Source organism: Podarcis vaucheri (genome assembly GCF_965113315.1).
Source record: "Podarcis vaucheri genome assembly, chromosome: 11".
Taxonomy (NCBI): domain Eukaryota; kingdom Metazoa; phylum Chordata; class Lepidosauria; order Squamata; family Lacertidae; genus Podarcis; species Podarcis vaucheri.
In genome coordinates this window covers 17,439,207-17,455,218 of record NC_138749.1, presented here as the reverse complement: position 1 = coordinate 17,455,218, position 16,012 = coordinate 17,439,207, and the positions used below count along the sequence as shown (strand labels likewise).

General features: G+C 45.4%; 1 protein-coding gene across 1 annotated transcript; it reads left to right on the top strand.

The window, feature by feature from the left end:
* The first annotated feature begins 9 nt into the window (after positions 1-9).
* AMACR (alpha-methylacyl-CoA racemase) lies at positions 10-15,407 on the top strand. Its single transcript, XM_082242157.1, has 5 exons — positions 10-639; positions 1,939-2,082; positions 3,378-3,538; positions 6,868-7,054; positions 13,896-15,407. The coding sequence occupies exons 1-5, from the start codon at positions 390-392 to the stop codon at positions 14,303-14,305; spliced, it is 1,152 nt and encodes a 383-aa protein (XP_082098283.1). The 5' UTR covers positions 10-389; the 3' UTR covers positions 14,306-15,407.
* The last annotated feature ends 605 nt before the right edge of the window (positions 15,408-16,012 follow it).

Here is a 16,012-nt window from a genome sequence, read left to right as displayed (position 1 = left end):
ACAAAAGGTGGGGATATATAAATAAATATGTGGCAATAATAAGACCTCGCTTTACTCCAGGGGGCTTTCCTCTTCAGGGTACACCCAGGGCCGCAGCTTGGTAATGCCTTTCAATCACGCTCACTTCTTTAGTGACTTGAACTGGGCCCCACTAAAAGCACGTTTACTCTGACAGGAAGCCCCACTGGGCTGAACGGGGCTTGCTCCCCGGCAAGGCCGCCGCACAGGATCGTATCCTCGGCTTGCTGCAGGCACCGGCCTGATTAACCTTCGGAGCCGCCGCCGGGAGCTCAGCCCTCCGGAGGGCGAGGAGGAGGAGGAGGCGCCAAATCGGACTCGTCTGGGGCCTGAGCTGAGGGAGAGGCTGCCTGCCTCCTTTTCTCCCGGCCATGGCGCTGCGCGGAGTGAGGGTGCTGGAAATGGCGGGCCTGGCGCCGGCGCCTCTCTGCGGCCTCATCCTGGCCGACTTCGGGGCGGAGGTGGTGCGGGTGGACCGCTCTCCCCGCGCGGCCGTGTCGTCGGACGTGCAGGGCCGCGGCAAGCGCTCCCTGGCGCTCGACCTGAAGCAGCCCCGGGGCGCCGAGACGCTGAGGCGGCTCTGCCAGAAGGCGGACGTGCTCATCGAGCCCTTCAGACCAGGTGCCGAACCGCTTGTGGGTCGCGAAGGGCCAGCGGGGAAATGTTGGGGGGCGGGGACGGGAGGAGGTTGGTGTCTCCCCTCACAGTAGGGCGAAGGCTGTGGCGTGGGAGGCAGTTGCCGCTTCCTAGTAGGACGTGAAGTGTTGGTAGGGATGAGGCAGCCTCAAGAGGGTGCACCCCAAAAACTGGGTGGGCGCGGGTTGGACTCCATCTCCCAGCCGCCCCAGCTAAGCTTGGCCGACGCTCAAGGATTGTGGGAGTTGTAGTCCAGCGACCTTCTGGCGGGACCGAAGTTACTCTTTGCTTGTCGTAGGGGGGGGAAAGGGCAAGCGGAGGTATTTTTGCCCTGACAGCTATTCGCAAATAGTTGTTGCCTTTTGCCTCTCTCCCCACCCCCCACCCCCCACCCCTCACACGCATCCCCGCCTTCAGTTTGTGTGGCGACGCTTCTCTGCCTTCCCGAGGAAAAAATTCATAGCCCCCCCCCCCCCTAAATGCAGATGTTTATCGATATGGCTCGTAGATAAAAAAACAACAACAAGCAGACAGAATAAATAGCTGTGTAAAGTGCGAGGTGGGCATTTTTGTACCTGCTTGCAGTTTAATACGTGGAAGGTTTTTTTAAAAAAAAAATTAAACCCACGAAAAAAGAAAGTGCAATTTTTTAAAAAGTAGCAGCTCAAGTTAATTTTATTAACTGCGCCCACAGTTTGAGTTTGAGATTCAGCTTCAGGATGTGTGTGGTTTTGCTCACAGGAGCAGTGTAATACTTAGCACAGACACATTTGAACAATCACAAGAAACTACTTTCACAAATGGAAAATGTCATGGTGAATCTTCTGTTTTGTGTTTCAGGTGTTAATTAAATGCTGCATTTTTATCTGCACTGACACTTGGGTTGCACACAAGAGTAGAGCAGAACTGGCCCACCCATAAAGCAGGGTGAGGTGACTACCTCAGGGGGCAGGATCCAAGGGGCAGTGGATCCCAATGTAGAAATTTATTCCCCACTTGTTCCTGATGTAGACTCACCTCTTCTACCCTGGTGGGGAGGAGGCACCATTCCCAGAAATTCCCATTTTCCCAAAAATTTGAAAACAAAAACTAGCCATACAGAATATTCCATTAAAGAGAGATAAGAAAATGGAACAAGCTACTCAAAAATTGTCATGTAACAATTCTGCCTTCATATTCAATATGTGTATAACTTCACACTCTGTATAATACTATTTATACATTCACATGTGTTGATCTGCTTATTTTTTAAGTAGAGTTGACTTATTTTATCTTCTTGTTCAGGTGTCATGGAAAAACTTGGTCTTGGCCCAGATATCGTCCTCCAGGACAATCCCAAACTCATCTATGCTAGGCTGACAGGATTTGGACAGTTGGGAAAATATGCCAAGTTGGCAGGTCATGATATCAACTACCTGGCTGTGTCAGGTACACTGTGTGCTTTAATCTCTTTTTTAAAAAACAGCAACCTTATATTAAATAATAATTAACTTGAAAGAGATTTGTGGTTAATATAATTAGCATTAATTAGTAGGCTGTAGGGTACAAATTTTATTGCTCGGTCCCTGCTCCTGCCAACCGAAAGCACGTCAAAGTGCAAGTAAATAAATAAGTACCGCTCCGGCGGGAAGGTAAACGGTGTTTCCGTGCGCTGCTCTGGTTCGCCAGAAGCGGCTTAGTCATGCTGGCCACATGACCCGGAAGCTGTACACCGGCTCCCTTGGCCAATAAAGCGAGATGAGCGCCGCAACCCCAGAGTCGGTCACGACTGGACCTAATGGTCAGGGGTCCCATTACCTTTACCTAGGGTACAAATGGGTGGTTGGGTGGTACAAATAAAATTATTATTATGCAGACGTGCTTGGCTGTAATTCATTAATGTTCATTTTTTTGCATTTGGTCAATCATTTATTTTTATTTGGATAGTAAACCAAGGCTACAGTTGAACATCAGCCTTTAGGGTGTTTTACTTTTGTTTTGCTGGGAAGAGCATACCTATAGACTATGCTGCAGAGTCCAACTGTTTTGAGATTCACAGTAATTTCTGTGCATATTTACTTGTGATACTTTTATAATGTGATACTTAGATATTTCTTTGAAATAATAAGTGGTATATAAATTACCTAAATTAATAAATGAATGAAATGGTTGTTAACTCTTCCTGACCTGAATATGGTTTGGGCTCCAATCCACACTTACCTGGGAATATATCCTATTGAACACAGGGGGACTTATTCCCAAGTAAACTTTCATTGGATTGCACTGCTGAACAGCAGTGGTATATTTCAGTAGATTATGTGAAATATAGTAATAGTGCTGTCATGGAAATAATATTATTTACTGAAAAATACTTGAAACTTATTGATTAGAAAGCAAACCATAGTTATTTATTAATCAGAGAAAATGTTTCTATATTAGGAATTCCTCAGTGGGTCTTTCAATGCAAGGGACTTAGTTATAATTCCCACGTCTTTTCAATGAAAGGCTTATACAGGTGTTTGTTGCTAAAAACCATCTTGAAGACCTGGCAAGCATTTTCCCCAGATGTCTCTTTGCAAAGCCTCCACCCCAGTACAATGCATTCAACAGCTTAAGAACATAATTGGAGATTGTTAGAAAACTGATGACTATACATATCTGTTTTTAGAAGACATTCATATGGCTTTCATAACTGGGGAAATTGATTTCATTATTACTTTGTGTATATCTGTTACTGTATATAGGTGTTTTGTCAAAACTTGGCAGAAAAGATGAAAATCCTTATGCTCCTATCAATCTTCTGGCTGATTTTGCTGGTGGCGGTGTTATGTGTGCAATGGGCATCATCATGGCACTCTATGAACGTACAAAATCCGGCAAAGGGCAAGTCATTGATGCAAGTATGGTAAGTTAAAGAAAAGAAAACAAGTTACAGACTGTTAAAGATAGGGCATGTGGAACTGTATGTACTTTAAGACAACACATCAGTCCACAAAACCCTTTTTTGATCCAGTTCTTATTGCTCTGTTGTGTGTATGACTTGCACCCCCTTTGAACACAGCCGTCAGATTCTCTGGGTGAGATAAGCAGACCCAGGTCAACTAGATATGGGGATTTCCTTTGTTAAATCCAGCTAATTACTTGGTTATCTCTTCTCTTGATTTATCGTTGCATCAAATCATTTTAGCATCAGATTAATTCATATTTATTCAACAGCTGGGTCTCTGCTCATGTTTTCATTACAGGTACTTCTGTAGGTAGCATAAATACAATAGTGTGCTGTGGATAGAAGCTAGCAGTTCTAATTCCATCTGAAATGCTCTTTCTGGCACTTGCTCAACATTAATCTTTGTTTGCTAATTTCTCAATGGGGCAAAGGGTATGGAAGCTTCCACAACTGTAGAAATAGTGAATAATCCCGGGTGCAGATGTTCACATCTGCTTTAACACATTATCATATTGCATATATTTTGGCAGCTACAAACATTTCTGTTTCTAAGCAAGCTGCCCTGCCATTAGATATGTGATCCTGAGGAGTTTGGATTTTATGTTATTTGTATTGTTGATCTTTCTTTTCTTTCGGTTTATTGCTTTATGCAGCTTTAGACAATAATTACCCAGAACAGCAGCCTTGAAATGTTTTACATTAAATAATAAATAAACACATCATATTATATAGCTATGGCTGGATATATGGGGTTCAGCCCTATAATTCATGCAGATGTTTTCAAGGTAGAGGAGGAAATGATTGGAATGGCAGGCATGTTCATCCAAGAACAGAGTTGGTCAATTATTATCAAAAACAGATTTTTAAAATTGGAACTACAGTGGACCCTCCGGATACGAACTTAATTCGTTCCGGGGGTCCGTCCACACCCCAGAAATTACGTAAATAGAGGTGTGCTTCTGTCCACACGCATGGCGCGATTGAGCGCTTCTGCCCTTGCGCGCACGACGAAACCCGGAAGTATACACTTCTGGGTTTGCCGTGGCTATAAGTTGAAGATTCCGTATCCAGAGGGATATGTAAGTAGAAGTATTTCTGTACAATAATTTAATTTCAAATATTTTACATATTAAAAAGAAACAAGTACATTGCAATGTACTTGTGTGGGTGGGGAGGGGGGAATTGAAACGATGAAGTTATTAATGAATTTCAGAAACAGAAATGTGTTTGTGAGCAACTCTGGACTGGTTGGAATGTGGGATCTGCATAAGATGATCATCAGGCATCCTTGACAAGATTATATAGCCTCCCACATGCTTACGACATTCTTATCGCCTAAGGAAGGCTGTTGAACATATAATGAGCAGGAGGGGGGGAGAGGGGAAAGGAAGAGCAGAAGATCCTGTTTTGCAACTTTGCTATTTCAAAAAAATTCTACTCTCACCATCTTGTATTTCTGTGCTACATCACTATGGGTTTTTTGGGTAGAAATAGAAGTGTATTTTTAGCTATCAGGGTTCCACTTGCTTCATCCACATGGTGAGAGTACGTCATAGAATCATAGAATTGGAAGGGGTTCTTAGGGTCATCTAATCCAACCCCCTGCAATGAAAGAATATCAACTAAAGCATCCGTGATAGATCCATCCCAAACGTCAAGTGAAAGAGAGTCCACCACCTTCTGAGGAAGTTTGTTCTACTGTTGAACAGCTCTTACGGCCAGAAAGTTCTTCCTGATGTTTAGTAAGAATCTCCTGTCTTGTAACTTGAATCCATTGGTTTGGGTCCTACCCTCCAGACTGCAGAGCTTTCCAAACTGTGTGCCAGGACACGTAGGTGTGTCGGCTGCAGTGTGTAGGTGTGTCATGCAAACACTCCCTGTGCTCCTCCCGAGGCTGGAAAGGGGTTAGTTTAACCTCCAGTTTGCTCGTAAAACTGAATTACTGTGTCACAAAATGCTGTATGTCTAAAAAGCGTGTTACCAACATGAAAAGTTTGGAAAGCTCTGTTCCAGAGCAATAGAAAACAAGCTTGCTTCATCTTCCATGTGACAGCCCTTTAGATTTTTGAAGTTGCCTGTCATATCTCCTCTCAGTCTCCTCATTAAACATACCCAACTCCCTCAACCATTCCTCATAAATTGGAAGACATTGCGATCCTTTAATAGATTTGCTGTTTGACTGACAGCTGAGTCTGAATCTTATTGGCTGTCCAGCCTGAATCCACACTAGGGAAGTTTGGGTAGTGATGATAAAGCTTCTGGTTTGAGATGATTCTGTAGATTGTAGAACATCCAGGCATTCTAAGAACTGGGAGAATGAAACAGGTAGCACAGAATAGTCACAGGCCATCTGCTCTGAAGGAAATAAGACATCACTTCGTGTCTGTAACATAAACTTGGGCTGATTTTATTTTCTTTATTTGTAAATATCAAAATTGGACCAAATCAGCTGAAAGATAAAAACAATAAATGTATTGCCAGCATCGCAAAAAAAATATAATGTTAAAACGAGCAAATTGTTAAACAATAAAAAAAACCAATCAAAGCTAATCTGGAAAAACCCTCAAATAATGCCTTAAATCAGGGCTATGGAACCTTTTTGGGTTAGTGGACCAAATCATTAAACCAAATCTGATAGATGAATGGAACTACCCTCTTGTCGAAGTTCCTTGTGCAGTGCTTCCCAAGCACCAGACAGCTGGTTATTGGGCACCTGGGAACTGTAGTGCAAGGGGCTGCCCCAGATCTGTGCTCAGCAAAGCTCCAAGAACAAGACTCTGCTTTCGAAAGTGTTTATTTTAAAATGTAAAATTGGTAAGTTAATAAAAATGGGCCCGGGGGCGGGGGAGAGACTCTGCTTTCTGCAGTTATAAACTACAGGGTTGGGAAACCTGTGGCTCTGCCTGTGTTGCTGGACTCAAATTCCCACCACCCCTAGCCAGCATGGCCAACAGTCAGGAATGATGGGAGTTGTAGGCCAAGCACACTCAGAGGACTGCAGGTTCCTCACCCCATCCCTGCATTGAAGCATTTGCCAAGGCCAAGGAGTTAGTGACATCCAAAGTAGGAAACATATTTTTGGACTATCTAGTGAAACTAGAATTAATATTACTAAACAGTGGGCAGCAATGTAAAAACTAATAAGAGGTGGGGTTTGGTTTTTTTGTCAGCTTAGGGTGTTATTACCTCAGTCAGAATACCTAGCAGAAAAATATTTTCACTCTTTCTAATATTTTTTTCCACAAAACGTTAAAATATATTTAAAAAAAAAAATGTTTGTCTTTAAGGTAGAAGGCACAGCGTACCTGAGCTCTTTTCTGTGGAAATCACAGAGCATTGGCCTTTGGAACAGATCTCGTGGGGAGAACCTCCTGGACAGTGGTGCCCCTTTTTATGAAACCTATAAGACTAAAGATGGGAAATTCATGGCTGTTGGTGCTCTTGAGCCACAGTTCTATAAGCAGTTCATCAGTGGTAAGTTAATCTACAAGAGGCGTGTTTTTAAAGGAGGGAGGGAGTTTTGGGGTACCATCTGTTTTGAGCAAATATGCAAAAATTAGTAGTAGTATTGTAGCACTTAAAGATGCAAAGTAATTTGAAGATTTATCTCCATTGTCTGTACAACAAATATTCCCATTTTACAGATGGAAGAACCAAGTGTTATAGCCAATGAAGTAGCTCTGTTCGCACAAGGATTTCTGTTTGTGCATCATATCTTTGTCTCCATCTCCTCTCCCTGTGTTTGTGCATCATATCTTTGCCTCCACACCCTCCCCAAATCTGCTCCGGAGAGTTGGAGGGAAATCCAGCACAGATTTTGGGGTGGGTGAGGTGATAGGAGAGGGAGGGCAAGTCCCATTGTTTCTTGTTCTAATGGAACTACTTGGAGCTTGAAAGACTTAAGATTTTCAAAAGGCCACCTAGTGAATTTATTGCAGCGCTGTTAGTTCAGCTTCAAGCCCTAGAATGTTTTTTTTAATCTGTTGAACTACTTTGGTTAAGTTTCTAGTTTTTCAGGTGAGAGCTTTATCTAGCTTTATTTCATCAGTGATTAACCTATTTGTTGCATCAGCTCAGCAAATGTTCAACCGTCCTGCAAAACCAGATTTGCTGACAGAGCAAAGTGACAAGTCATTTGCTACACTGTGCGCACAGAGAATATTTGCTAATGGGTACAACCCTTACAGTGAAGTTCTCAATTGGTTTCTATCTTCATAAAGGTCTAAGCTTTTTTTGTGAGTTTACAAGGATTGGCAGCTGAGCAGAGAATATGGACTGGGAGAAGCCCAATACGCCGAACTGAAATGAGTTCATCTGCATGCACACTCCTCTGCTTCTGAATCAGGAGAGTGTTCCGGGAAGCAAATGAAGCAGGCAAGGGGAAGGAAACAATACTGGATTTCTACTAAAGTAGGCAGTCATAGTGACTTGCTGTTGCTGTTTAGTCGTTTAGTCGTGTCCGACTCTTCGTCACCCCATGGACCAGAGCACGCCAGGCACTCCTGTCTTCCACTGCCTCCCACAGTTTGGTCAGACTCATGTTTGTAGCTTCGAGAACACTATCCAACCATCTTGTCCTCTGTCATCCCCTTCTCCTTGTGCCCTCCATCTTTCCCAACATCAGGGTCTTTTCCAGGGAGTCTTCTCTTCTCATGAGGTGGCCAAAGTATTGGAGCCTCAGCTTCACAATCTGTCCTTCCAGTGAGCACTCAGGGCTGATTTCCTTCAGAATGGATGCATTTGATCTTCTTGCAGTCCATGGGACTCTCAAGAGTCTCCTCCAGCACCATAATTCAAAAGCATCAATTCTTTGGTGATCAGCCTTCTTTATGGTCCAGCTCTCACTTCCATACATCACTACTGGGAAAACCATGGCTTTAACTATACGAACCTTTGTTGGCATAGTGACTTAGTTTGAGGATTTCTATTACAGATATTAATATCCAGCGCACCATACCATACAGAAGAAAAATGCTCTTAAAAGGAAACAATGTAGATCTAATGCAAGTTCCATCTGTCACAAATTGGCATTGAGTCTTACTAAAATACACATTTTGATCTGGGGCTAGCATTACTCCAGGATGTTTGCTTTCATAACGAAAACTGATAGTTTACATCAGTATTCCAGCGTCTGGTCCCCATTTCCTCTCTCTCCCAAGTCTAATGCTAAATTGGAATGCTTGGTCACCCCATCTCATTTGTCTTGTTCCTTTGACACTCAACTTTCATTCATCATTCCTTTTATCATGGAACTGTTTTGTATTTTTAGTCTTGAATGAGGCTGTTGTTCCTTTTAATAACTGGGTATATTACTCAGTATAGTAGGCATAGGACAAACTTTTCCAATAATTGTTTTAATCTGAAGCCATGAGACTTGGTATAACACAATATTTTCCTTTGTAATATTTTTGGATTGCACTGAAGTGTTGAAATCTTTACAAAAAATATGAAGTTGCTGTTGTCTACAAGTTGAAGGCAAGGGTGGGAAGAGACATGATCACTAATTTTTAATTTACTTATTTAAAATGTTATGTCTCACCTTTCCACTGAAAAAAGATTTCCAATGTGGTATCAAATCAGTATAAAAGCATAGTAACATAACAATGCAATCATGGCGCCAGCAACAATAAAACAACAGCTGCTGAAGATTACATAGTCAATAACTGCATAATGGAATAATTGAATACCATATTTTTTGCCCTATAGGATGCACTTTTCCCCCTCCAAAAATGAAGGGGAAATGTGTGTGCGTCCTATGGGGCGAATGCAGGCTTTCGCTGAAGCCTGGAGAGCGAGAGGGGTCGGTGCGCACCGACCCCTCTCGCTCTCCAGGCTTCAGGAGAGCCCCAGCGCCAGCCCCACAAGGTCGGGGGACAGAGGGAGGCGGAACGCCGCCATCCCGCTGTCTCCCGAAGTGGTTTGGAGGCTGACGGCGGGGAGACCCCGCCGCCAGCCCCACCAGCTCCGGGGACAGTGGGGAGGCGCAGCGCGTCTCCCCGCTGTCCCCGGACCTGATCTGAAGGCGGGCGGTGGGGAGAAGAGCGCTTCTCCCTGCTCCCGCCTCGCAAGCTCCGGGGACAGCTGGGAGGCACAGCGTGTCTCCCCCTGTCCCCGGACCTGATCTGAAGGCGGGCGGTGGGGAGAAGAGCGCTTCTCCCCACTGCCTGCCCCACAAGCTCCAGGGACAGCTGGGAGGCGCAGCGCGTCTCCCCGCTGTCCCCGGACCTGATCTCAAGGCGGGCGGCGGGGAGAAGAGTGCTTCTCCCCGCTGCCGGCCCCACAAGCGCCTGGGGGGGGAAATAATTTTTTCCCCCTTTATTTCCCCCCAAAAAACTTGATGCGTCCTATGGGCCAGTGCATCCTATGGGGTGAAAAATACGGTAATCGTATTTATATAGCTTCATGTAGGGCATGTTATCCTATTCAAAGCTAATAAAATGAATTAAGAACATTAAAGCTCTCAACTTTAATATCCACATATAAAAAACTAGTGCCTTGGGTTTCAGTAATTTCCTGGGCTATAATATATATCCATGGATATCATTTCCTGTTAACGGCTTGTTTTCTGTTCAGTAAAGCAGTAAAATTGATTGGTATGGAAATGTACCCTGAAGTTTTATTATAGAGTTGGTTCCTTTTCCTTCCAGAGACCCCATACTTGCTGTTGGAGGTCTGCTGCGCAAAACCTATAGCATACCCTTCTATTAACAATATGGATTGTTGCAACACCAAGCCTGAAAAATGAGAACCAATAGGGCATGCTTGAAATTTGCACAGAGGCAAAAGCCAAAATTTGAAGCTCAATAACTGCCTGCTTTATCTAACCCTCTTCTCTTGCTGCTATAGTTCTCTCTCGGTCATATATATCTTTTAGCTATTGATGTTGTGTTCTCATTTCAGTAAGGGAAAATTCAGAATAGAATCCTAATGAATTCTCTTCTTGGGGATATTTAAAAAAAATACTGCTGCTGATTCGATACAGCTACTGTAAAACATTTCCTGTACTCTTCCAACTAGTTATGTTTGAGATAAAGAACTCCTAGGTGAAATCTACACACATATAAAAACAGCTGTGAAAATGCTTTTTATTTTTTTAAAAAAAATACATTGAATTTTGCATAGCTCGCTGTCGCCATCTAATGTCACATTTGTATATTGCACTTTACAACACATTTTAAATGTTTTATTTGCAACCGTATAACTGAGTCCCTAAATTGATTTGTTAACACGTTCCAAGGGTTGAATTGGAGTACGAAGGTTAAAAGAAAGTCAACAAACACTGCCAAGTTAGGGTCTCTTGCTTTGCCTTTTATCCTTGGACATAGTAGTATGTGTAGAATAGAATAAGTTGCTTTCTGCTGAGTCAAATCAATGGCCCATCTAGCTTAGCCTATTCTGTCTTGCCTGTTCTTTCTGGTAGCAGCTCTCTACTCTCTAGGGCAGGTCTTCCCAATCTTTTCCTACCTGATCCTTTTTACTGGAGTTGCTGAGTAATGAACCTAGGACCTTCTGTGTGCAGAAAAGCAGCTACATCTCTAAATAAGTGATCACACAGACAGTATCAGAATTCTTGTGGCATAAGCATTCATCGGCCAGAGTCAGATTTATCTACTATATTAGAAGCTAATAACATTGAATTTGGCCTACAAGCATTCATTGAATTTGGCCTACAAGCATTCATGACACAATTAATGAATTCATTTCTAAGATGCCACAAGGCTCTCTGTTTCTGCTGCTATAGACTCGCACGGTTACACTTTTGAAATAACAGAGCTCATTTCTGGTGGATAGTACAGTGGTACCCCGCAAGACGAACGCCTCGCGAGACGAAAAACTCGCAAAACGAAAGGTTTTTTCGTTTTCGAGTTGCCTCGCAAGATGAATTTCCCTATGGGCTTGCTTCGCAAGACGAAGCTTGCCCCGGGGACAGCGGGTCTTCTCTTTTGAAGCAAGGGGCTGCAGGGAGATCGCTATCTCCCCGCAGCCCCTTGCTTCAAAAGAGGTCCGGGGGCAGCGGGAAGCTGAGCGCTTCTTCCCCGCTGCCCCCCGACGTCTTTTGCAGCAAGGGGCTGCAGGGAGATCGCTATCTCCCTGCAGCCCCTTGCTGCAAAAGACGTCCGGGGGAAGCGGGGAAGAAGCGCTTCTTCCCCCGGACGTCTTTTGCAGGGTTGCCGGCATGCCGAAGCCTGCGCGCGCTGACATCAGCGCTCCCAGGCTTCGCGGACCTCTCCGCCAGCAGCGGAGGTCCGCGAAGCCTGGGAGCGCTGATGTCAGCGCGCGCAGGCTTCGGCATGGCGGTAACCCTCCGCTGCCGCTGCTGGCGGAGAGGTCTGCGAAGCCTGGGAGCGCTGATGTCAGCGCCCGCAGGCTTTGGCATGCCGGCAACCCTCCGCCAGCAGCGGCAGCGCTGCCGCTGCTGGCGGAGAGGTCCGCGAAGCCTGGGAGCGCTGATGTCAGCGCGCGCAGGCTTCGGCATGCTGGCAACCCTCCGCCAGCAGCGGCAGCGCTGCCGCTGCTGGCGGAGAGGTCCGCGAAGCCTTGGCCGGACAGCTTTTGAAGGCAGGCGGGGGGGGGGAGCAAATACTTTCGCCCCCGCCAGCCTTCAGTAGAGGAAGGCTGGCAGGGGCAAAAGTCTTTGTCCCCCCTGCCTGCCTTCCCTGGGGCTTTTAAATCGCCCCGGACAGCGAAGTAGTCCTCCGCTGTCCGGGGCGATTTTAAAATGCCGCCCGCCAGGGGGTGGGAAGAAAAGCCCTTGTCCCCCCCCCCAGCCTTCAGAAGACTGTCCCCGGACCTGGTCTGAAGGCGGTTTCCCTAGGAACGCATTAATTGATTTTCAATGCATTCCTATGGGAAACCGTGCATCGCAAGACAAAAAACTCGCAAAACGAAAGGTTTTTTCGTTTTCGAGTTGCCTCGCAAGATGAATTTCCCTATGGGCTTGCTTCGCAAGACGAAGCTTGCCCCGGGGACAGCGGGTCTTCTCTTTTGAAGCAAGGGGCTGCAGGGAGATCGCTATCTCCCCGCAGCCCCTTGCTTCAAAAGAGGTCCGGGGGCAGCGGGAAGCTGAGCGCTTCTTCCCCGCTGCCCCCCGACGTCTTTTGCAGCAAGGGGCTGCAGGGAGATCGCTATCTCCCTGCAGCCCCTTGCTGCAAAAGACGTCCGGGGGAAGCGGGGAAGAAGCGCTTCTTCCCCCGGACGTCTTTTGCAGGGTTGCCGGCATGCCGAAGCCTGCGCGCGCTGACATCAGCGCTCCCAGGCTTCGCGGACCTCTCCGCCAGCAGCGGAGGTCCGCGAAGCCTGGGAGCGCTGATGTCAGCGCGCGCAGGCTTCGGCATGGCGGTAACCCTCCGCTGCCGCTGCTGGCGGAGAGGTCTGCGAAGCCTGGGAGCGCTGATGTCAGCGCCCGCAGGCTTTGGCATGCCGGCAACCCTCCGCCAGCAGCGGCAGCGCTGCCGCTGCTGGCGGAGAGGTCCGCGAAGCCTGGGAGCGCTGATGTCAGCGCGCGCAGGCTTCGGCATGCTGGCAACCCTCCGCCAGCAGCGGCAGCGCTGCCGCTGCTGGCGGAGAGGTCCGCGAAGCCTTGGCCGGACAGCTTTTGAAGGCAGGCGGGGGGGGGGAGCAAATACTTTCGCCCCCGCCAGCCTTCAGTAGAGGAAGGCTGGCAGGGGCAAAAGTCTTTGTCCCCCCTGCCTGCCTTCCCTGGGGCTTTTAAATCGCCCCGGACAGCGAAGTAGTCCTCCGCTGTCCGGGGCGATTTTAAAATGCCGCCCGCCAGGGGGTGGGAAGAAAAGCCCTTGTCCCCCCCCCCAGCCTTCAGAAGACTGTCCCCGGACCTGGTCTGAAGGCGGTTTCCCTAGGAACGCATTAATTGATTTTCAATGCATTCCTATGGGAAACCGTGCATCGCAAGACAAAAAAACAGCAAGACGAAGAGAATTGCGGAACGAATTAATTTCGTCTTGCGAGGCACCACTGTATCTGCAGTTTCCCAGAGGAACACAGTGATATGTGGATGAACCAAGATGTTCAGGTAGACTGTGTGGCTGAAACAACCTGGTGTTCCTTCTCTGGTTCGAGACACACTGTCAAGATAATGGTTGCTTAAGTAAGTTTGCACACCGGCACATCACTGGGGATATGCGTGTTTAACTGTAAACATGAGGTGTGTAGCTATAACCTGTTTTGGACATATCCTGTAGCCATCTCTTTAACCTTTGGCCTTTATACTGTTCCTGGTTGTTAGTAATAAATATAACTTTTGGCAAATCTCTGGGAATTAAATTGGCCCATTTTATTTTATTTTTTATCTCTTCAGGTCTGGGGCTAGATGATTCTAATCTCCCTGGTCAGATGAGTTTCTCTGACTGGCCTGCAATGAAGAACATGTTTGCAGATTTATTTTCAAAGAAGACCCAAGCAGAATGGTGTGAAATCTTCGATGACGTGGATGCTTGTGTGACACCAGTCTTGGCTTTTGATGCTGCTGCCTCACATCCGCACAACAAAGAACGTGGTTCTTTTCTTAAAAATGACCAGGAGGAGATAAGTCCTCGACCAGCTCCACTTCTTTCTCGGACCCCAGCTACTCCTTCTTCCAAAAGGGATCCGTTTATAGGAGAGCACACTGAAGATATCCTCCTGGACTATGGCTTTTCCAAGGAAGAAATTTCACAGCTCCATTCTCTTCAAGTAATTGAATTCAATAAGCCAAAATCCAACTTATAGTAACTTCACAAATCAAAAGAGTCCCACACACTGGCAGGTTATATTTTTATCCCAATTTGTGCAGTATTCTTAGCAGGGAGACGTGTTTCAAATTATCCTTTTCATTTTCTTTTCAAGAGGATGCTTTGAACGATAGTGAAATTCACAGTATCGTGCAGCTAGCTAGGCTTGGAAGAAGCTCCCTTCCTCCCTTCCTGCCAATGCCCTTTGAGAGCCATACATTTAAGCTGTGAGAAATGAAGCACTAGCCAGAAAAGATGTACACTGATCCATGTGGATCATCATGCAGTGCTGGCACTGAGAATCACACTATTGCAAATAAAGGATCTGCTTGACCCAGTGTCCTGCAGAGGGGGGGGGTTTATGTGGGTCTGTGTATTGATCGCATGAAGAAATTATTAATGCCAAGTCGAGGCAGATTTTCCAGCTGTGTAAAGAATAAATAGACTTATTTTTTAAAAAACAAAAACAGAACTGTGCTTCCTTAAAAATTACACCCTGAAAGTATTTTCAGAAATGCCTTAAAGGTTTTTACTCACAATGCAAGGATTAAAAATCTCCATTGCTTTCTTCAGTAAGCTTATTCCAGAAAGCAGGTACTGTTATTTGCAAAACGATGTGCCTGTGGAGTAGAGGAAAAAGAGGACATTATTCTCTCCGTACAAGAGAGCCTTGGGTGTTTAAGGGATGTGGGCATTCATCAGTTTTTACCTCCTCGAGATTTTATGCTTACATAGAATGACAAATGGAGCACACAAAAAGTAGCTTCCTTTATGTTAGCATTTGCTATAAGAATATGATTGAATTGTAATGTGGTTAAGTAATTTTATTATTTTAATTAATGATGCAAGTGAAGGATTGGAGTTATGCTAATCTGGTTTTACCTCTTTGATTTTGCATTTGCAGTTTGCTGAGTCATTTTGTTGTGGTTGAATGTCAAAACAAGCATATCAAAATTAATTGAATGTTCTGTAAGTTAACTATCAGGATGTTGCAATCCTTTCGTCTCTTTTTAATATACTGTAATTATCTAAAGACAGGTGTTTTTCATAACATGTGCAAATGCCTTTTCTTACAAATAAAAATGTAAAATTAATCCCCAGCAAGGAAACTGGATTTTATTATTATTTCAGAATATGAAATGCTTGCATCTAAAGCTTGACCATTATTTCAGAAGAATTCCAAGGGTGATATCCCAGGTAAGTCATACTTGGAGTTACTTAAGTCATTCGGCTTCAGTTGCTCCACACTGAGTAATGTTAGATATCTCCCATAGAAAATGAGGGGGAAGGGAGTGCTTTGAAAAACTCTTTGATACTGTTTGCTGATACTGTGGTATCATTATGGCGGAGGCTTATGATGCCGTTTAATGACTGTTTATATAAAAATCTATGGGCTTAGATGGAATGCAGCAAGCAGAGGTAGGGAACCCCAAACCTTAACACCCACTTGCAAACTGCTTTTCACACTGCCTTTCTGGCAATTACCAAAAAGTCACATGCTCTCCTGTCACCTTCAATGACTATTACATTACTCCGTAGTGTAGCACATTGGAAGTCTGTTTCTCTACCCATTTACTGTGGAGTAAGCCTGAGTTCAGGGACACGGGTGGCGCTGTGGGTTTAACCACAGAGCCTAGGGCTTGCCAATCAGAAGGTCGACGGTTCGAATCCCCACGACGGGGTGAGCTCCCGTTGCTCGGTCCCT

Excerpts from the sequence above, each read along its gene's own strand:
- AMACR (XM_082242157.1), top strand. The coding sequence starts at position 390 with ATGGCGCTGCGCGGAGTGAGGGTGCTGGAAATGGCGGGCCTGGCGCCG. Across the intron at positions 3,539-6,867 it reads AAGTCATTGATGCAAGTATG|GTAGAAGGCACAGCGTACCT; the intron begins GTAAGTTAAAGA and ends TTTGTCTTTAAG. Across the intron at positions 7,055-13,895 it reads CTATAAGCAGTTCATCAGTG|GTCTGGGGCTAGATGATTCT; the intron begins GTAAGTTAATCT and ends TTATCTCTTCAG.